General features: G+C 37.0%; 2 protein-coding genes across 7 annotated transcripts in view; one reads left to right on the top strand and one right to left on the bottom strand.

Annotated features, from left to right (window-relative positions):
* Positions 1–19,196, bottom strand: part of zbtb20 (zinc finger and BTB domain containing 20) — a 70,511-nt gene extending 51,315 nt beyond the window's left edge. For 2 of the 6 annotated variants that reach the window (XR_014206303.1, XM_082170955.1), the window contains exon 1: positions 18,515–18,662. The gene's annotated coding sequence lies outside the window, so the exon portion shown is untranslated. The other 4 variants (XM_082170957.1, XM_082170959.1, XM_082170958.1 and 1 more) reach the window with 4 other exon arrangements.
* A 407-nt stretch (positions 19,197–19,603) lies between these two features.
* Positions 19,604–22,612, top strand: tex55 (testis expressed 55). Its single transcript, XM_082171029.1, has 4 exons — positions 19,604–20,539; positions 20,648–20,816; positions 21,167–21,229; positions 21,948–22,612. Exons 2-4 carry the CDS (start codon positions 20,676–20,678, stop codon positions 22,002–22,004), a joined length of 261 nt encoding a protein of 86 aa, XP_082027155.1. The 5' UTR covers positions 19,604–20,539; positions 20,648–20,675; the 3' UTR covers positions 22,005–22,612.
* Positions 22,613–23,545: the final 933 nt, after the last annotated feature.

Raw genomic sequence — 23,545 nt, 5'->3', positions numbered from 1 at the left:
GCACATTAATGGAGCAATTTTTTTTTGTTTTTTGTTAAAACAGTCTGTGATTGTTTGAGGAGAAAGTCTTTTGCTTTTACACCAAGCTGAAAGTATTTAAACCATTCAAATGCAAAACGTGAGAAGCAGAATTCCTCCATGATTAGACCTTTAAAACAAGAATATCATTCGTTTCTAAACCACACACATATAATGCTGTAACCAGACGTGGCGAAAAAAACAACAACAACCCATGTTAAACATCCTGACCTGTTCAGACTGATCCCCAGTGAGCGTGCTCGGCGACTCCTTGTGCATTTCAGATGCACAAAATCTGTTTGCTGATTTACATGAAAACCTACAATTGTTTTTTGACATACTCTTCAACCTTCCACCGCTTTGCCGTCTTCTCAGTGTCTGATTTCTCAGATGTGATTCCGGCACGTGAAAAACAAGGAAGTGAAATACAGAGAGTCGAACGCTCTGCAATTCCTTTACAACAACACACCAGGCCTGACCTAAAACGACCTCACGCTCTTTAGGCAAAGTGCCAAGAAAGTCTTCCGGAGAGACGCTTAAATTGTGTGTTTATGGCCTATTGCCATCTAATCGTAAAGTTACGCATGTTCCTGCTTTATCTGAAGCTCTTTGTCTCGTTTTGCTGTCAAAGTCATACTCCTCTGTATTATAATATAGGCGTAGTTGTCATTATGCAGATTTTAGATGCTTCTAATTTTTACTCTTCTTTTGGTGAAACACAATATGGATGGGGGTTTTTTTGTTTTAATTTGTGGTTTTGTTCATTGACATTTTTGTTTCTGAATATTGCAAAAGGTAAATGGCACTTCTGAGTCACAGCTTATTAAAAAGAATTTCTCCTGCTTTTGTGCAAACTACTGGTAATTGGCTCACTAGGTACTGGGATTCAATCAAATGCCATAAATACTTATTAGCAGCATATAGACATGGATCCATGTGATTACCACCATAGGGAGTCTCTCAAGGTCCAACCAGTGCAGGTTTTGTATCAATAATACAGTTATTTTGCTTTATTTCAAAAATCATTACTATATAAACACTAGAGTACACGTGAACATACAGTAGATGACATAACTTGCTCTGTTGATGTTTTTTCTATGTTTGCTGTGATTCAGTGCTTCTTTTCAAATGAGGCTCTCACTAAACTCTGCAAATAGAGAATTACGTGTGCAAAAAATATTATATTGAAAATTTCCAAACATGCAAGCTCATATGTTTTGTTTCTCTTTTTTTTTTGGGTGCGCTATATGAAATTATCTCAATTGTACTGATGTTCTGCATATTGTTCCCATTTTTCGGTAAACGATATTGTACAATTGATTCAATAGGTCCTTCTTATATATTAGTGATATTGGCATCTTGATTTTAATGACTTGATTTAGTGAAATATGATGCATATAACACATCTAAGTACACTTACTATAATATCCATTTGAATAAATCTCTCAAGCATCATGCACTTGGGAAATAATAAATAAATAATTCCATACCATTTGCCCGCTTCATTAAAGTGTAAATCCCTGTTAATTTATATCACTCATTATGCTTTTTTTCCAATTCAAAGGCAACTCTTCAGTCACTTCTATTAACTACAGTTCTGTTGCATTATATTTGGTGTAAAATTGTAAAAGGGGGAAAAAAGGAGAGAAAAAGAGCCCTGTGACAGGCATTTTTCTATGCCTATTTAACCGAACATATCACAAAGATATTTTCAAGATGGACCATTTGACTGTTCATGTGACGGTCTTTAAAATTATTCGAACCCTGGAGCAGATATTGGTACAATTACAGTCTTATCATGTTGGTACAGATGTCCAAGGCAACTGCCAAAAAAAAACAAATTCATATCATGAGCAAAGGGGGGATAGCCGATAGAAACAGGAAGTCATGAGAATCCTTAAAAAGATCAGAGTGGCGATACTCCCACTAGTGCTTCAGTTCACACTCGACTCCCGATCTGCAACGCCAGACCCTCTCTGCGTGGCATCAATGGGGAATGTGAAGGTTTAGATTGAAAATGATGCCTTGTTTTTAGTTGTGTACGACTGTTGAGAATTTAATGCCTTATGGTAGTCAGAGCAAAGTCAGCAAATACACTTCAGCCTACAAAAATGGACTCTGAATTCAGCCTGGTTCACCAAAGCTGGTCTTCATTACTATGGGCTTAAGACATGTGACACTTTAGATTTAAGCAGACGCCATATTTATCGGTCTTCTGGATGTTATAACAGACCAACAGCAAACAGCAATCAACATTTTTTAATAATCAATGTATGGTGATCCAAAATTAGTGAAGCTAAATTCCACCACAGAATAAAAAATTGTGAGAAACAAAGTCAGAATTGTGAGATAAAAAGTCGCAATGACCTTTTCCATTTTTTTATTCCATGGCGGAAACAAGCTTCCATACTAAATAGATAAATAGCCTAATTTATACCGTTAAAGGGGTCACGATGAACCGCATTTTTAAAATATATATAAATATATATTAGACCCCTCTTGAAGGAAATGCAGCCTTTAAAAAACAATGCCAATAACATAGTCATTTAATGGTAGTTAATGTAATAGTTTTCTTGAGGTCACCCCACTAATCACAAACCACTATTCGTTCATGTGTGGGCACTAGATGTCATTACTTGATACCCTTAATATCAAGTCGTGCTCACAGTAGAGCCAAATGATGTCCAGCTCCACCTCTGTGGATCTAACGGGTGGAGGGATAGGGTTATGGGTGGGGTTGGGGTGTGGTTGGACCTTCTAGCTCCACCCATTACGCCCAAATTACAACTTAAGAGGGGGAGCTGGACTTTATGTTCCACCCATGGCTCTGCATTGAGCTATGAAAATAATGACAAAAAAATCTGAGTCTGAATAATAAGCACTGAAAAATAAACAGTGCAGGCCAGAGTTACTAACAGTTTGTAAAAGCGCAAACCCCCCCAAAAAAAAAAAAAACTACTGCCAGGAAAGACAAATTAGCGTTGAAAGGGTGAACAGTTTTGTGGCTGACCGTATGTGCATTTGTTGCAGTTTCTCTTTCAGAAGCAAAATTTATGGGGTGAGCAACATGATTTATAAGGCTTGTAGTCAATTAACTAGTATTTCTGTCAGGACCACTATCGAATATGATTGGAAATGGCATACAGTTGGGATTGGTGGTGTGTAGTCTTGCTACGATAGTCGGTGTTACACGGTGTTCAGTCTAATTTGCCATTTAGTAAATCTGGCCATAAGAAGGTAATATAGGGTTCAAAATGAATAGCCAAAACTTCCCAATAGTAATTAGGGCTGCCCACTAATAGTCGACTAAACTTTAGTCGACTAGAAGAGGTTGATAAGTCGATTTTATTCGTTGGTTAGTCGCAGGAAAAAAAAACTCCATAGGAAGTGGCAAAATCACGCAGTCCGTGAGGGACCGATCTAGTCTGGCTATCACCAGACCAAGCTCAATCTTTTAAGATTGAACATTAGTCTGGGGAGTCTGCTCTGTGTCGACTGCACAAGAGGCGTGATCAACGGGCATAGTTCAAATGACTCTGTACGCAATTGGATAGTCCTTCAACCAATCAGACCAGCGATCCGGGTGACGTACTTTGCAGCGAAAACTCCAGGCAGGAAACATGTCAACAAACGTGTTGGTTTGGAGCATTGATCAGCGGTTTGCAGAAGCACCAATGGCATCCAGCGATTTGTCCAAAATAAAACATGAAAGTGAGTGGTATGTACACCCACTCGAGCGATTCGTTTGCTAAACTAAAGAAGACATTGAGCATCGTCGAGAGGTTAAAATGAATTGGATTGGATTAAACCACCAGGTGGATAAGCCAGTTTGTGATTGGTCCCCGCAGATTTGTAACGGAAGCAGGATAGAAGAATGTACAGGTTTCCAGCCTGAGCTGCAGGGCGAAATCAAATCGCCGGCAGATCGGCCTGGGTTTACCCAGTCTAGGACCGATCGTTAACGGTGAGTCCTTGTGGTAATTACAGTTTGTCAGGCAGGAAATCCAAATGTTTGCCTTTCATCCAGCGACCTCAAATATGGCTTATCATTTGAAATATGTAAGTAGCAACTTTATATGGCCGTTCTCTCTAACGTTAACCTAGATAAAAGTGCGCTATTATTAGGTGCATATCCAAGTGTTTTAGCAGAATGTGGAAGCTGAAGTGTAGCGCACTTACTAGATAACATAGAGGCGCCGGCACAATCACTTGCATTATTTCAACTTAAAATACTCCGTCATTTTTCCGTCATACAGAAAAGAGAAATAAGTCATTCCAAACTGGGTCAGCCGACACTGACTCAGAAAACACTATTAATAAACAATTAAAATGTCTCATTGCTATTTTTTTCCAACACATTCATAATCTTTACTTTTGCGAGCACGTGAGGCATATATTCCGCCCCCAAGTATTTAAGTAATTAAATTAATATAAACGTGTGATTATTCAACTAAAGGCTTAAATGAACGACTTCTCGTCGACAAGAAAAATCTTTAGTCTTAATGGTAATATATATCAACATTAATGCATGCAATTATTTTAAAATCCTTAACGAATTAAAAATAATTTCACGCAAATAAATTACCGAAGCACGTGAAATTGCGTCATTAACATACTTTACATCATGTAGATAGATGATCTTAGAAGTTGGGAGTTTATCACACTGAGCACAATGGCGCAAGAAACCTTGGTAGGGGGAGATTTCTATTCTAACGCTCTAACCCGATTTCACTTCTCTGTTTGCAATCAGATCAATTCAAGCCGATAAACTCTGGAAAAGTTTTCAGTCCAATAATCCAGTTAGTGAATTCATTCAAACAGTGCTATAATGTAAAGAAAACCAGTCTGATTACGTCAAAGAAGTCAGAGAGAATAGAAACTCATGTTGTGTTTTCAGAGAATTATTCATTCCAGTGTGTGTTTCGCTTTAAAACACGAGCTCTGTAATTTTCTGTCATTGTTTCTGAAGAGTGCGAGCCCTCACGCATCGCTCTGTGTGAAATAAAGACTGAACGGAATGTCAAAACATCCTACCGCTGTATGGCCAGATGGAGGGCAAACTACGTTTCTCAGCTGGATAAAGCAAACCAGTGTCTCGCTAGTATAGTTTTGATGGATGAGGACTGCAATCAAGATAAAGACGACTGCGGTGACGTACAGCAGTCGTACAGTAAGCATGCGTGAGTCTGTTATATTGATGAGCAAACAAACCATGTATGTGCGCTCTCAACGCACTGATCACATTGGATTTATGCACAGACACATTTCACTACATTTTTTAAGCATCTCCATGTGGTCCTGCTCGGTATTGCACCTTGACTTGTCTAAAATGTAAACAAGCTCTTTGCTTTTGCACTGCACACTAACTCTACCCCTAAAAGTGTCCATGAATCTATGAATTATATGGACTTCTTCGGCCCTCTCGGCGCAATGCTATGCAATGTTTTTTGCTAGTTTCAGCCTGACGCAATTATCATTTTCACGTCCTGCGCCACGTTGTTTAAATAGCAAATGCATTTGCGCCTATTTGTGCGCCCATGGGCGTGCTGGTCTGCAAACCAGGTGTGTTCAGGCGCATTGTTGGCGCGTTGCTATTTTGAGGCAACATAAATAGACCAGGTTTAAAGAAACCTGGTCTAAAAAGTCAATGGCGCAGTATTTATTTATTTTTGTTATTTAAAGGGCGCATTGGTAATATGCGCCTATATGCGGGTCCACAACGTGCATACACTCTTTACTACACACACAGGGACACGCAGCAGCACACAAACATGCCAAATATTAAAAATAAAAGGATTACAATATAAAAGATTATTATTGTGTACATAAAGATATGGTGGAATCCGGCTTGTCTCGTAGATGGTCTGCTTGCATGCTTTAACCTCGCGCACGAGCAGATCCGTTTGCGCTCAGAAGACGCGTTCAGTCTTTCCACTATCCGCCATAATCCGCCAAGGCGCGAGCGCAACTGGCTTTTAAAGGGAATGGGAAATTACACAATGATTGGTTTATTGCACGTTACGCCCAAAACACACCCATTACTCATTAAGAGAATCGGGACAACCCTTTTAGACCATGCGCCGGGTGCGCCGACCATTTTCCCCGTCGTTAAACTAGCAAAAGTGGATTCGGACACGCCCTAAGTGAACTTGCACCGTGAGCTTTAGACCATGCGCTTAGATCGTTAAAATAGGGCCCCCCTAATATCATTAGGCTATTTAGAGTCTCCAAGTGTCCTTTTTTGGAAAGACACCAAAATTTACCTAGAAAAAAAACATGCAGAAAATAGTTTTGTGAGTTTTTACTTTGCTGGATATAGCAAATGATGAAAAAATGAACGTGTTAAACAAGTTAAATGGTGTATGCTTAATTTCACGATTAGTGTGCGATTAATCTCGATTAATAATTGTAATCTATTGACAGCTATATAATATGCATATATATATATATATATACAGTATATATAATGGTGTCAGACAAGATGTGATTACATGATACTTATTACAGTTAGTGGGGGAAAAAAGCATGAAATCTTTAACTGAAAATGACAGATACTAATGAAATCAACCTAGAATTTGAAACTGTGTACATACCTATTGCCATCATACTATATTTGCACACAAGGAAATGAATACACTGTCAGCACACTGACTGTAAACAGGAAACCTTTCTTTCTTTTTCTTTCTTTCTTTCTTTCTTTCTTTCTTTTTGGCGCTTTCTTTCTTTCTTTAACAATGGTATTGTTTTTTTCTAGTAATTCCAATGAAGCAGCCCAGCCTGCCAAATCTCCAGTGTCAAAATATAAGGCCTTTAGAAACCTTACGTCGTCAGATTAATAACTATGTTGCAATTGAAACATGCTAGGACAGCCAACCATTTCACAAGATTTACAGAGAAACCGGCAAAATCTCATTAATGTTTTCCACCTTATCAATGAAAATAAGGATATGACTTAATTGGATGTGTGAATTAAAAAAATCAGAACAATCCTTTTGATGAGGGGTCATAGCACACAGTATTCATTGAAGTGAATTAAAAGTCGCTAAAATCTTAAAAATATTATGCCTTCCACAGGAGGGTTGCTTATATAACCCCACACATTGTTACACGTTTAGTATTTTTCCCTAGATGCTTATGAAAAATAATGCTGTACAATTTTAAGTACCAACATAAACAGCTGCATGAATGGTGTTAAAACATAGGGCTGCAACTAACAATTATTTTCCCAATCAATTAATTTGTCAAGTATTTTTTTATTTAAACAGATTAGCAAATATGTGTGTATACAAACTGGGTTTTGCACTTGCTAAAAGAAAAAAAATATCTGCGTTTGCTACAAAAAGTATGGACTAAAAAATATTTTTTGTATAATTGTGTCAGACTGGCTAAACAATTCACTTTCACCTCTGCCAAATTACCTTGGCAACAACTGCCTGGAAACGAGTGGGTCAGTGACATGGCACTAATTGTTTTGTCAAAATCTATTAATTTATCCGAAAATACATTAGAAATGTGATTTATAGGGTACATACAATGACTTGAATGGAATCGTCTTAAAGCCATCTTGATGATGAACAAGTTTTTAATTTCACAATGAAAATCATTTTTATATTTTTGGGGGCATGAAGTAAAAAGTGTCAGCTTGTAACAATCGTCTTGATGTCATAATGAATAAAAAAGCCATGATGAAAAAATTTATTTAGCATAGTATTATTAATTTATAGAAAAAAAGGAAAGCAGTTTTATCAAAATATTATAAATATATATATATATAAAAAATTGAAATCCACCAAGTTAGTGTGACCGACAATGTCATGAGGTGCAGCTAAAGCAGGAAAGCACACACACATAATGATTCATCATGTCAAGGTCAATAAGTTTAAAGAATTTTTCCATCTCTTTATATTGGATACTCTTGGACAATTTATCATTAGAAGCTTTAACACATTAAAACACCTAAACTGCTGTAAAATTGTAAAATACCACACCTGCTGTCCACATAAGTAATGGCTTTGCTTTTCATCTTTTTATTGTTAAGATTCAATTCACACATTGGCATCAAAATACCAGTAAACTCTGTGATTTCAATAATTGAAAATTACCTTAAAACACTACAGGTTTTTTTTTCCATCTCTGTCCAAACTTAATAAATGGCCCAACGCAAACTTTTTACATCAGCGTGCCCTCGCACATAATTTTACAGCTTTGTTCACATAAGGCTAGGTATGAAACAGCTTCACAAACAGTCTTTTCAACATCACAGTATCATTATTTCCGTGTTACAAGTATTCAAATGATCACAGAAGTACTGGAATAAAGGTTTATAGTTCGGATATAAACACTGATGTCTATGGTAGTAAAAGGAACTGCGAAATAAAGATAGTGTCGATTACATCGTTACACCAGTAGGTGGCAACAAGTGACTTAAAAAAATGTATTTGTCATTGAATCGGTCATTCAAGAGATTCATTCAGAAACACTGAATCATCCAGTAATGAAGTATTTATGAGTCATTAAATCATTCATTCAAACAGATTTTTTAAATAAGTCATTCAAATTAATTAAACATTTTAAATGGACTGCAGCAATTAACATTTTGTCAGAACCTCTAGTAAATTACATTACTTTGTTTAGTTGTCAGTTCAGAATCGTGATATCTGTAAAAAAAAAATTATAAAAATGTGATTCTCAGTTTATCCAGAATCGTGCAGCTCTACAACTAATGCAATTTTACAACTGTAATGTTACAGCTTCTCATTTACCAGTATTTCACAACATGAGGTCTTGATCTCTAAACGGTAAAATGTATTTTCCATAAAAGCCTGTGTGTGTGAAAGCGTCGTGCTACATACACCTAAAGTGTAGGAAAAAATACAATCACATGTTAAAATGAATTCTACAAAATAAGCCAGTAATTGCCATCCTCAAAAGAGCTGCATGTACAACACATCCACATACTGGTGCACATGTACCTTTTCTACTAAACTACTAAATAATGTAATTCTATAGAATTACAACCACTAATATCAGCAACAATATTGACTGTGATTAAAGGTAAAGCAGCAAATAATTTTGGTGATGAATTTGAAAAAAGGTAAGTTTACGTTTTATTTTCAATAGGCCTATTATATTTAAAGCGCATGCTATTCCACATCTAGACCATTAACACACACACACACACACACACACACACACACACACACACACACTTGTGTGTGTGCAAAACAACTTGTCCCAAAAGTATATGTGTGTTTCTGTTTATATATAAATATGTATATATATATATACATATATGTGTGTGTGTGTGTGTGTGTGTGTGTGAGTGTGTGTGTATATATATATATATATATTACACACACTCACCCACCCACACACACACACACACATATATATATATATATATATATATATATATATATATATATATATATATATATATATATATATATACGGTATACACACACACACTATCATATATATATAAACACATACAGTATATATATATATAAACAGAAACATACACACATATACTACAGAAACAAAACACAAATTCTTACATTATAAGAACAGTAAAAGTATAAGCTTACAACTGCATTGAACAATACCAGCACTCAAAACACTTGACACAGAAACCCAGCCACACACACGACATGACCTTCTTTAAAAGCTTTATTGTGGACTGCTCTCATACTTGTGTTGTGCACTTTTCCTGCTGTATCTTGTTCTGTGTGACATCAGCTATTGATTATTATCACTTAATTGTTGCAAACCTAATCAAAAGACAATTACGCTACAAAATGTTACATAGTAGGCAACATAAGTATAACTCTTTGTTCTCTGCTTTTTGTCGAACGCAGATTGTGTTCGGCTGGCTAGAAAACAATACCGAAACACTTCCAACACTTGTCCCTCTGTCCAATTGCCTTATTACAACTGTCCTGGACGCAGATACCAACCATAACCGTAAATTGTACATATAAAAAATAATATTTGTTTGTACTGTATTGTATAACTGTATACCTTACATTTCCCTGGGTGGTTAAATAAATAAATATTGCTATAAAATTATTATATTGGCACTAACATTACGACAGAGCGATTCATAGTATAAAAATATGACTCCATATTCTCTGTTTTTGCTAATCAGTGAGGATATTGTAGATTAAAAAATCTCAAAAATGTTGAAAACAATTCACACACTTGCTCCTCTGCCAAATTGCCTTGGCAACAATAACTGTCCTGGCAACAGGTATGCACACCTATGCAGAGAGTTTTCAAGGCCATTCTTACTTCAAAACGTTCGAAATGTTTCCTCAGCTCTGCAGCTGTCCTCTTTAAGCTGGCCCAGTTCATACATACCCATAAAAACGTCAAGTGCTCTTTCCAAAATGGCCACATAATACAGAGTAGGATAAACAACACCTGGATAGAGACACTGCAATAACGTGAAGCTGCTTCCCTCCCCTCTGAACCAGACACAAGTCACAGACAAATGTCCTCAAACTATAGCAACACACACACACAACACAAACTGATCCTGTTTTAAGACCGGGGTCTCAGGGGAAAGAATACGCCTTTAAAATATTTACATAAAAGATACACAATCGTGACCTTTAAAGAGTCTACATATTGTAGTTCCTTTTGGCAGCTGGAATCTTCCATGATGTAAATATATATATATATATATATATATATGCAACATTTTTATATTTCTGGACTTAAATACCTCGCTGACACACACTCTCTCTCTCTCTCTCTCTCTATGTGTGTGGCCTGGTAAACCCTACATTATGGAGACAAAATGTCCCCACAAAGATGGCAATATCCGAAATCCCAGTGACATTTATTTTTTTGCATAAAGTGTTCTGTGACGGGTAGGATAAGGGCTAGGGTTAGAATACACAGTTTGTACAGTATACAAATCATTATGTCTATGAAAAGTCCCCATAAAACATGAAAACACAACGTGTGTGTGTGTGAGTGCATTCGATGACAGTTCTCAGAAACATGATACATTATATATCTGTCCCACCAGATCCTCCACTGTTTCGAGCAGCACACCACTGATCGTCTTCAAAAACGAGTCTTGCCAGTAACAATAAAGACTTGTTAACAATGTGCAGTGGTAATGTGTGAAACAGTCTTTACTCGATTCCGCATTTGCGCCGCCGTTTCTGTTAACCCATGTGCCGCTATTACTTCTCCTATTGGAGCACGTTTGGAGCTGCCCTTTTCTCCAAAATGGAGGACATTCTATCTCTGAGTGCTCTGTGCTCCAAAGCAGCTCCCTCCCTTGCGTTCGTCAGGCCCGCTTTATACAGCCCAGTTGTAAACAAATAAGAAGTAAACTTGGCCAAACTCTGAGAGAGAACTCTTTGACTACCTCTGTTTTATTTTTTCATCTCCCTTTTACAAACCATTTCCAGATATTTTCCTTTAGAAATGGCAGTGATCTCACTAAGACTTGTAGAAAACCATATGAGTGCCGGGGTTAGCTGAGGACACGAAAGCACCTTGGCAAACATACAACTTCCCTATTAGAATCCAAGATACATTTTTCACATCAGTGAAATGCCTGTGTACTCGTTTATGCATTTAAAGAGACACGCTGAAAAGATCCTCGCGATGTGCTTGTTTTGTCTTATGCCTATACACACACTAAAAGAGAAAAGAGAACAAGGCTTTTATATGCATGTACAAAAAAACAAACTCCCTGACCCTTGTTTATGTTTTACCTTGGGAAAGCAAAAGTGTTGGCGTTGTGACAATGTCATATTGAAAATACATTTTTGCTTATTTCACAAGTGTAACTTCACATTGAACTTTAGGCAGAAAAACATTCACCAAGTTAATGCTGCAACACATGACTGACAATTATGTATGCAAAAGGGCGGGAAAGAGTTGTTGGCACACTCGCTGTGGAAAATCCCCATTGTACCAAAGCAACTCTTCTTTTCTGAGGTGAATGTTACTAGTCCGCCAGGTGAGGTCTAAACCTTGCTGCCTAAAACTGGTTTTCCTGGTGTGGGTGTGTGAATAAGATAGCGCGAGTAAGTGACGCTGCCTCGTTCGGGGCATCTGAGGTGAACGGCGTACAGTACAAACTACAATGTGTTACAAGTAGGAAAAATGCATCACTGGGAATGAATCAAGGTGGAAAGCACAAGGACGTCTCCGTCACTGAAGCAGCTGCTGTTCAAGGAAACACAATTACACTTTTAGAGAGGCACATGTACAAAAGACAAAGGGGTTTCAACTTTGACCTGGATTTAGCATACAGTCGAGACCTATATTAAGAATTCCCTTTTAAACCCGCAAGCTGTTGCGTACAGCATTCCCGCTCACAACTGTGGAGGGAAACGCGGTCTCAAGCCCAAAATCCAAAACTTGACAGGAATCAAAGATCTAGCTTAGTCTCTGTGCAATCTGGTGAGTCCAATCAGCCCCTATCTCCACATTCTTAAAAATAGCGTGAACATTAGGAAATCACTCATCAAGACGAACCTCGCATGCAGGAAAAAAAAGAGAATAGAATTTATTCTTCTAAAATAAAGCCTAGAGGGGTAAGGGAATGTTCAGCTCAATTAGGAAAAGTGGATAGCTCACTAATTCTGATAGATCTCTCAGATTAAATTGTCAAGTAATTACATTGCAAGCATTCACTAAAAGCAAAAAAAAAAACTGAAAAGAAATAAAAAACAGAACTTCACAGCCCAATTACGACCCAATTCTAGATGTTAACGCAAGCATCGAAGTTGCATAGCCTCAACAAACAACAGGATTTCACAAACGGTTCTGCGATCAGTGTGAAAAGCGTAATAATGCATCTTATCTTGCGTTTTCTGTCTACGTGGGATATTTGCGTCGTCTTTAAGCCATTTTTACATATGCAAACTTACACATTGATGAATTTTATATATGTACTTTTGCAAAAGAACTGGATAGAGGGGTCATATATATCTTTATTGTTATGGATAGATCCATGAAAGAAAGCAGGCAAAATCAAAGTGTGAACAAATTGCCACTGTCTTGTGTCTGACCATTGTTACCATGGTTTCCCCTCAGGCTATGTCATGAGTTTTGATGTCAAATTGTTCTTCTGCGTAAGAGGAACATCATCATGTATTAAAATGAATACAGTAAGATACAGTATTTGAATGGATCTATTCTAAATGAGCCATAATTCTCAACTCAATACGGAATTTTGTTAGTTCTTTCATGTTCTGACTTTTAGTTTTTATGCCTATTGTTTTTTTCTTCAGTGACATGTTAAGGGAATTTTGGCACATTTACATGTTACCAGTAATTAGTTGAATTTATCTTTAAAAAGTCAAGAAAAAACAGCCCTAAAGTAAAATGACTCCTCCTACTGGTAAGGCCCTGAACGTCATAATAAATAAAGAATTCCTGTTTATGCATGTTTGCATAATTAAAACCGTAGCATTGACATTATGTTAAAATAATACAGGATATCAATTCGGGAAGGAGTGTGGTTAACCATCCTATGGTCCAGGATTTCCTCAACCCATGTGACACAGACACAGGATACCAAGCAATCAAACTGAATATAACATGATCATTATGATATGAAATATCATTACACATGCCAGGCTGAAATGTAGCTGTTGCAACTATATCATGAAGAAAGCAAAGCTAAAAGGTCAAATGCCTATAATAGATTTTTTTTTAATTACCCTCCTCTCTTAGTACTATCACAATACATAAGAATGGGTATTAGGAAATTTGTGTAAGCTTAAAATTGTATGAACATTCACCCCTGCACTTTATGGTTTACACGCGTGTGTGTGTGTGTGTGTGTGTGTGTGTGTGTGTGTGTGTGTGTGTGTGTGTGTGTGTGTGTGTATGTACATGTTTTACTATCCCAGTGCGGACTTCAACCTGAATGCACACAGACTCATGGGGACTTAAATTCAGGTCCTCATGAGGAAACAAGCTTATAAATCATACAGAATAATTTTTTGTTGAAAATGTAAAAATGCATAAAGTTTTCTGTGATGTATTGTGTAGGTTTAGGAGTTAGTGTAAGGAGACAGAATATACAGTTTGTACAGTATAAAAACATTACGTCTATGGAGTCCCCACAAAGATAGCGAACAAGACGTGTGTGTGTGTGTGTGTGTGTGTGTGTGTGTGTGTGTGTGTGTGTGTGTGTGTGTGTGTGTGTGTGTGTAAATGTGTTCATGTTTTTCTATCCCGGTGGGGACTTCAACCTGAATGCACACAGACTCATGGGGACTTGTCTCACAGTGGGGACCTAAATAGAGGTCCCCATGGGTAAACAAGCTTATAAATCACAAAGAATGAGTTTTTTTGGAAATGTAAAAATGCAGAAAGTTGTGTGTGATGTGTAGGTTTAGGGGTAGAGTTAGTGTAAGGAGATAGAATATACAGTTTGTACAGTATAAAAACCATTAAGTCTATGGAGTCCCCACAAAGATAGCAAACAAGACGTGCGTGTGTGTGTGTGTGTGTGTGTGTGTGTGTGTGTGTGTGTGTGTGTGTGTGTGTGTGTGTGTGTGTGTGTGTGTGTGTGTGTGTGTGTGTGTGTGTGTAATGTAAAGTATAGCTGTCGTCAGTTCTGCATCTGGGGGTTAACAAGGACATGTGTGTTTGGCTCTGTTTTATTCTCTCATTCTCCTGTCCAGATTCTCACAAGATTCCTTAAAGAGGAATTATCTGACCTTGACATTTAATAACATTAGTGAAGGTCACTGTCCAAACTGGTTAAGATATCTCTGCAATCTGACGTAGTAACCTCTGGTCTAATAGTACAGCAAACAGTATAACAATAACAGTAATCACTGCTATCATGTAAGTATAATTAGAACAGCCCTACCCACTGTGATCAATCACCTTACAATATCGTTGAAATTTTGTACCCTTGCAATTTTTTAATTGTAATTTTGCATATTTTTTATGCGTCATTCTGTCAAATAATCAATAGCAAGCCAACTGACAAACTCTTAGTCTCGGCTGTGGCATGTGAGCATTATGTTTGAAGCACTAAGAGGGTTTGATGTTTCCAAAATAAACAGCACACAATGCCTTCTTTTGATCTACGAATCCCAATATTCCTAAGATCAGGATTTATTTGTTGTCTTTTGGTCAAATTTATCATTTCAATCTCCCCAAAAATAGACAAAAGAATGTTTAACATTTTTTTAAAACTTTTAGTGAACATTAAGAATAGGATTATATTAGTTGCCACTAACTCTAAGTCTAAAAGTATTAATACTGCATCTATGATGGGCTAAACCAATAAATCAATAATCACACACACAAATTAAACCACTCATGCTGTATCATTAAACATCCACAAAAACTGATCAAAGGTCAAAAATATATATGATTGAAAGCACAAATCATGATCACAACCTCTTATATTGCCACAATAATGATTAAACTCAATAAGTGTATCATTATATATAAGCAACAATCAATATGCCTCTCAGATCCATAATCGCACTAATAAACACATTAATATTTAGTGCAGACAAATAAGACAGGTAAGATAAAGCCAAATAAAAATACAGGCTTACATATTGATAATTCATGTTTGGGAAAGCAGTGCTCTTAGTTAATGTTTAGTTATATGAAACAACTTATCAACAATACCTTATTGTTTAAATATGAAACATAAAGCCACTTAAGAATAATCAACTACATGTATACATCCAGGTACATACCACCTTAAAAGGCACACACATCTTTACAGACAAAAGTGTCACATATTTCCAAGCATCACAAAACTGAGCAAGAGCTATAGCCTCATTACAGAAAAGTAATAAGAAACATCTCGTTTATGATGCATTAACACATGAAAATCAATTCCAGGAGGAGCATTGCTATATCTATAGTGCGACTGCTGGGACTTCCAGTGTATTTGCGACACGTTCAACTAAAAAGTTTATTTTCGGATTTTGTAGACACTATCGTATACTAACGTCAAACATACATCTCTAGGTATTTATCACGCATACAGCAACTTAAAACTCGGTAAAGCTGACAGACAAACAACCTGCACGCAGGCAAGGCCCTCCTCCCCATTCACTGCCCAGATCATCCATGAAGAATTGAAAAAAAATTAATACACACACGCGATTAAAAACGGATTTCAACTGAATTAAACAGGTGCACAATAAAGAACAACGTGTAGCCTAAGCAGAGCAGTCTTGTGCACGTGCATGGGGGAGAAGCTTTATTCATTAACTAATAGCCTATATAACTTGTATTTCACAAAATGAGCTGACTAAAATAAAAGCCTAATTTGACATGATATAGAAAGAGTTAATTTCCTCGACGTTGCCCTTACCTGCAAAGACACGAAGAATTTTACAAAACCATGAAAAGGAGGCCGGTAGCAGCTAAAGAAGAAAAAAAAAGTATAGTGGGAAAAAAAATTAAAATTGTAAAAGACATATTGTTTCTAACATATGTATGCATTTGCAATATTATTAGAAGCAAAAAAGAGAACGCTATAATATTTTATGATGATTTATAGTTTGTTTGCCATACGTTAATGCACGCCTCGCCTATACATCATCCTCTTCTGAATCAGATGCAAAGAAAGTTTTCATCGTGAAACTGCCGAGATTTAGCATTGATTGAAGTAGGTTAAAGAAAAAAAAATGTTATTCAGACATCCACAGGTTTAGGAGACTGGCTAACAGTGCTAGCAACAAATATAGAGCAGCACACAGGGTTAATATAACAGAGGCCACGATTTACACGTGCAAACCTCTTTTTTTTATAATGCAATCTGCTTCTATTCCATATACACCAGCACTTTACTTAAAAAAAAAAAAAAAAAAAATCCTTAACGCTGAATTAAGTATAGGCTATTTCAATAGTTGTGTTTTTGTATCAATAAGTATAAAGGGGTGCAGTCAAACTTCCAAAGGCCGCATTGACCGTATGAGAGACTGGCGGCCAGCAAATTCAAAAAATAAAAAAATAAAAAAGCAAACAAACATAGTCTACACATTGCTAGCATCTGCAATAAAAATAGGATTTTTGCATTTTGTTTACAGCAGGGTTTTTCTTCTTTCAGCTTCAGATAAAACATCCCAATAATCAAAGTAGCCAACATCGGATAGAATCTCCCAACATAACTGACAACCTTTTCATGCCATTTGCTATAAATACACAGATTATATAAGCCAGACATTTTATAATACAGCGTCGGGAAACAGAGGGCATATGATAAATTAATGAAAAATGTGTCTGGTGTGTTTTTCCACTGCATGGTTCTCATACCCGCCGTGTCTCGTACACTACACACTACACAGAGATAACAATACAATCAGCGCTGTGATCGGACGCTGCTCGAAGGCCCCTAACCTCCAAAAATTGAAGAAGCGCTCCTCTCTGCTTTGCCATATTAAGTTTTTTTGTGTTAAAATGGCCGAGTGATTTATTGTTTGCTTAGCCTACAAACGCGTGCGTTATAGGCAACAAGCTGGCACTTCACAACACGGAGTCAAAAAGAGGTCATTCAGTAAGTACAAGCATTAGAATACAGAACAGATGGGCATTTATCTAAATTTCGGTTTCTTGGTACGAGGACTAATATTTCGGGTCACTTCGTTACGCGGCGTATCCTAATTCAATGAAGACAAATAACGGACATGGTAAAGCGCCAGATACACTCCCTACAAAACTCCATAGGCTACTTTCGAATAGAATGTGTCCGACAGCGTCTACACAAAACAACAATATTGGTAACAATTATGTTTGCCTCAGAGAGCCCGAAACCAGAGGCTAGCGCGCAAATCTACCGGGGTCAATAAAATATTAGCAATAGCCCGGAAAGGACTCCAGATAAGCGACTGAAATGTTTGAATTATCATTTCTATCTCGTCTGTAGTGAAACAGATCATTTAGTCTTATAGCGATACAATTCTTGACACTTAACTCGCGGCTAGAGCGGGTGTTATTCTATCAAATATTTTGGTCGTATGTAGGGAAGTCCCTAGCGGCTCCGTTGAGTCGTATTGAGCTTTTTCGTGTCATGGTTCAGTGTTACGTTTAACACTTCGCAAAATATCAAAACACACAGCCAACTGAAATAATACCACTTATTAGAAACTACAGGCAAAGTCTCGATAGCCTGACAAGTGTTAAACTAATAGAAAATGAGTGAGCAAGCAAGGAATTATGGTCGAGACGTCACTTCATAATCTTTTTTGTTTAATTCCAGACAAACATGAGATGTTTAGAGAGAACTCACATAATCCAGAGTGCCAATTCTTTCACAACTAAATGTAATTTCGCGAAGTTTTCTTCAAAGCTGGTTTATGTATAAAATATTGATGAACAAGTCTTGCGTTTGAGCTATTAGTTCATGCTTCATGCTTAAGTTTTTTTTCCACCACATTTCTAGGGAACGACTGCTATTACTCTTATAAATAGCCTAACATAAATAGTAGGTATAAGTACCCTCCCTCCCCCTCCCTCTCCTCTCCCTATTTCTTACCTGCTGCTTTAAGGGTCTTTCTTCTCCAGTGGCTACAGCGCTTCACAGCTTTTCCCCAGGCAAGGACTGAGTTTATTAATATTGTCCCTTACTTTGTTTCATTTCTCACTTCCATCTTCTTTCATCTCATCAATAAACACACGCTGCAGCCTACCTTCGGAGAGGACATCACGCAGCTCGCTCGTGCCCTCCCATTTTTTCACTATTCGTCGAAGATTTTGGGCAGCCACGCCTTTCTACTGGCGATTGGAACAGAATGGACTTTCTTGAAGCACGTAGGTTGTGATATAAATCGTTCAACATGACTTTACCCCAATCGGTGAGCCGCACGCCCTCCCTTCCGCGCAGCGAGGAACGCTGAAACTGGCTCCATTGTGGCTCTGAAAGTGAAACTATTCTGCCTTATCCAATTGTTGTGTTTGAACCAGCATGGACACTACGCATCCTCAGTTTCTTTAATGATCGCTCACTGTACAAGTGCACCGTTTTTCGTTGAGTATTTCGGCGCGTCCCTTTTTGAGGAGCTTCTGCTTGATTCTTGAGCATAAAGAAATGCATACGTTACCACGAAAACACTGTTACTTGGCGCGAATGAAACTCCCTGAAATCCATGTCCCATCCTCGATCAAAAGGCCAGTCATCCGAGAATCCCTCATGTTGATCATTTATAGATAGCCTACTTTAGATTGGTTAGGGACAGTGTCAATAAATTTCTCCAAATTACATCTGGTCCCACATTGGATGATGACGCTGCCCGTCAGCTTGCAGACCAACAAGCTAGATTGTTCACCCCGTGCCTTTTACTTTATACGCATTTCTATTTTCTCATTTATTTATTTTTTAACGTCCCTAGCTGACCTCAAGGAAACGTAAGGAGAGTTGCTGACGGTATGGCGGGCCAATCAGATCGTGAAAAGTGAGACCGAGCTTTTTTGTTCCCCAATGCGTTCACAGAGTCGTTGTGACAGACACAAAATAATGCAATAGTGGTTCACGAGTCCCCCCTCCCCCCGACACCCCCCAGTCTAGACAATGACAGGTGTGTGCGTGTGCGCGCGCGCGCGGTCGACTGTAGTCTAGACGAGGAATAATCAACCTTCAAGCCTAAGTGATTTTTTTTCATGCACTATTATATATATATATCTATAGATTATATATACATATACATATATATTATAGATTATATGTAGCAGAATAGGCTACAATCATTCGAACGACTGATCCTGTCTTAGTGTTATGATAGCAGTGAACAGTAATTAACGTGAATATATATGATGTCGGGATATTGGCAGCGATATAGGCGAATTATTTACGACGTCCCAGGTTTTGTGATGTCAAACGTCAAAAGAGGTATATTACAAACCGATACTTATATATCTTCTGTATATTCATTTGATAAAAGCTGCTCGACCTTGGCTCGCGTACGTTAAGTATTTCGTCACATGTAACAATCCCTCTCCTCCATATTATTCCGCTTAGTAGGAGGTTTCCGTTGCTTGAAAGCTTTTCTTGATATTGAGTTCCCCCTTTCGGTTATAAACACGAACAGCAACGTTTCGCCGAGAGGTTCACCGGGGGACACGCACACCGTCTGCCCTACATAAAATGCACCCATTGTAGGCCGAAGTGTCAGCTGAGGACGACTAGCAACCTAGAAACAGCAGTTTAGCCCCTCCTTCCCCTTTGTCAGTCAGTATTGTAAACGTTAGCCCGAGGTCTTCTGAGGTGGTTTCTTGTCCAAAAATAGATCGTAAAATTGGCATCAACTGCAAAAGTAACATCTCGACCGTACGAACAACAGTGTTTTGCTTTTTTAACAACCCTTTTCGGGACTCGTCACAACTCAAAGGCGATGTCCCGGGGAACTGTGCCCAATGACATCATTCAAGCCTTTTGTTTACAGTTGCTAGGGGTTACAGGGTGTCATTTCCAACCGTCCTGCTCGAGATAGAAACGCGGTCTCATTTCTCTATTTAGCATAAAACGGACTAAATACAAAAAGTTTGATTTTTGTTTTAAACTGAGGTAATGCATCTGATATCCTTTCTTAAAGAGCGAACGCTAACTTATTTGAGTTATAATGCTACTCGGAAGTACTCTTCGCAACTTACTTTTTGTATATATCGTTTTTAGTTGACTACATTAGCATAGACTTTGTGGGATGGCAGATTCTGTGCTATCAGGAAAACTGCTCATCACCGAGAGTGCAGAGAGCATTCGTGGTTCCACATCAGTGTTCACGGACCCTTACGAACGCTCTGTTAACTATATGGAGACTCATAATATTCTTCAGATTTTTCAGGTGAGAATAAGAACAAAGCTGCAGAGCTACTGATATATTTTCTTACGAAGAAAATGGTAGACAGTGATGAATGGCTTAGCACAAAATGGCGAAGCACAATTCAGAGCTCTAACAGAAGTAAAACGGTTCGTTATGTTAAAATATTTAGTTATGTTAAAATATTGCAGCATTTCAGTTTAATTTAGTGAAACTATATTGCATCATAAGTTCTAACTTACAGCATTAAAAGAGCTCTTACTAACAACCAATGTCATTTTAGCAGCAGAAGGCACCTTTTGATGCTGGAGACTTCCAAGACAAGCATTTAATTGTTTTGTGTTTTTCACTCAGTCTCATTTGTGCTATTTCAGGACATCACAGAGAAACTGGTTTTTGATAGACCAGATGATCCACTTCAATTCATGTTAGAACAGGTATTTGTTTGTTTATGTTTATATATATATATATATATATATATATATATATATATATATATATATATTTGTTTCAGACAATATCCAAAATCTGGACAGATTTGAGTCTTTCTAGAATGATTCTTGATGACAGTATATTTAAGAAGGATAGAGCCTAATCTATTTGAGATATATACTGTGTCTGGTGTGTGTTGTGTTGTGTGTGTGCGCCTACATAACTATATTTTGGGGACAAATTTTTACCCAGAAATGACCAAAAACCTCCCTTTAGGGACATTTGTAAATCTGGAATAAAAATAAAGTAATTAAAGTTTTTTTGAAAATGTAAAAATGCAGAAAGGTTTGTGTGATGGGTTGGTTTAGGATTAGTGTTAGTGTCAGGGGAGAGAATATACAGTTTTTACAGTATAAAAACCATTACATCCATGGAATTTCTCCATTTAGATAGCTAAGATAGCTCTGTGTGTGTGTGTGTGTGTGTGTGTGTGTGTGTGTGTGTGTGTGTGTGTACACGATATATGCGGTCTTATTTAAGAGAAAGAGTTTATTAAATAAATATATTGCATGTTGTCACTGTCCAGGCAATTTAACGTGGCCTTGTAAACATGATTTAAATGTACCTTTTTCATTTTATGGATTATATTTAATAATACAAAGTGAGATTTCTGAATAGCTGTGAACCATCTATAACAAACTGACTTTACAAAAACTTTTGCAGGTCCAAATGAAGATCAAAATCCGTGATGAGTCAAGCAATACATTTGTCAAATCATAATGAATTCAAAAGCAAAGTAACAGTGGCTTTGCAAAGAAACTGAATCCATGTTTATACTTTTATTTATATATTTCTTTAAGTGAGGTGTGTTGGTTGCTGCAGGTCATTCAGTGACTCTGCATTGTTGTTGTTTCCAAGCAACTGTCTTCCAAATTTATCAAGTTTGTGAGTGTCTTTGACCTAAATATCTATATAAATATATATATTTAACTTAAGAGGAATTACTGACAGGCTTTCTCTGGATGTCGGAGCCACAGAATGGATTGATTTGCATGCTGGAATTATCACTCACAATTCTCAGATTGTTATTGTAATCTGACAAAACAAAATTTTATAAGATAGAGCAACATCTAAGTTTATACATTTTGCAAAGTATTCTCCATAACATTGTAAGCCAGGCCCAAGCTGGCTTTTGCTCTGTACTCACATTTCCATGATGTATTTTCGCTGCATAAATGACGGAAGTCTTTGTTTATAGTTGGCTCTTCTTACAGTGTATTTCTGTAGTTATTTACATTTACTCTGGAGCAACATCTTGTGTTTCAAGACTGGTTTATTACATGCGTTCTCTTCATTTTGAAATGAAAATAAATGTCAAAATAAGTTGAGTTACATTGTCTATTTGCATTTATTGTGTATTTTTTAAACTCAACTCTAATATGCATTTAATGACTAAACGAGAATAGAATAAGATGCATTTTAACCATCACATGATGTTAAGAATTTGTTAGTGAAGTAAAAACATTGCATAATTATTAGGTTTTATATCGATGCTTTACCGGTACTGAATATGAATAATTTTTCAAAAGGGTAGCTAACTTTACATTTTACATGTATATATATGAAGAGTTCAGATGCAAAAGCCTCTAAGTGCCATCTGAAATTTTCTTCTAGAATGATAATTTTTATCAAGCTCGTATATTTAAGTTCAGTAATTTCACTTAAATGGCAATGTAAATTACCTATTAATTGTAATTTAAGTGAAATTACTGAACTTAAATATACGAGCTTGATAATGATCATTCTAGAAGAAAATTTCAGATGGCACTTAGAGGCTTTTGCATCTGAACTCGTCATATATATATATATAAAATATTGTAAATTTTTTCACTGTACAGTATTCAAATATTATGAATATTAAAGCTGTCCCTGGCTGGTTTATTAAACTGAATATTATTCTGCAACATAAGACTTTGGAATGTGATTCTTGTTCTTATATACACTATGGCCATTGTTTTATTTGAAATGTAAATTGTTCCTATATTCCAGTGACTTACAACTTACCTTTGACATGACACAGCTTACCCCTATAGCATGAAGCAAATAGTGTCCCTGAACCACTTTATTGTACTATTTATAGGCTTCACTTTTCTTTGGCCCTATGTTATATTTCTTTTCCATTTTTGCACACATCCTGAAATATCAGACGTGATTTGCTTCTATTTTTTATCATTTATATTTACCTAAAAGACAACTTCAGGTAAGTGGCAAATCTTACCCCATTCCCTTGTGTGTGTGTGTATATATATATCCTTTGGCAA

The sequence above is a fragment of the Leuciscus leuciscus genome (assembly GCF_965113295.1).
Source record: "Leuciscus leuciscus genome assembly, chromosome: 5".
Taxonomy (NCBI): domain Eukaryota; kingdom Metazoa; phylum Chordata; class Actinopteri; order Cypriniformes; family Leuciscidae; genus Leuciscus; species Leuciscus leuciscus.
Note: the sequence above shows the minus strand (reverse complement) of the source record. Positions and strands in the feature narration are given on the sequence as shown.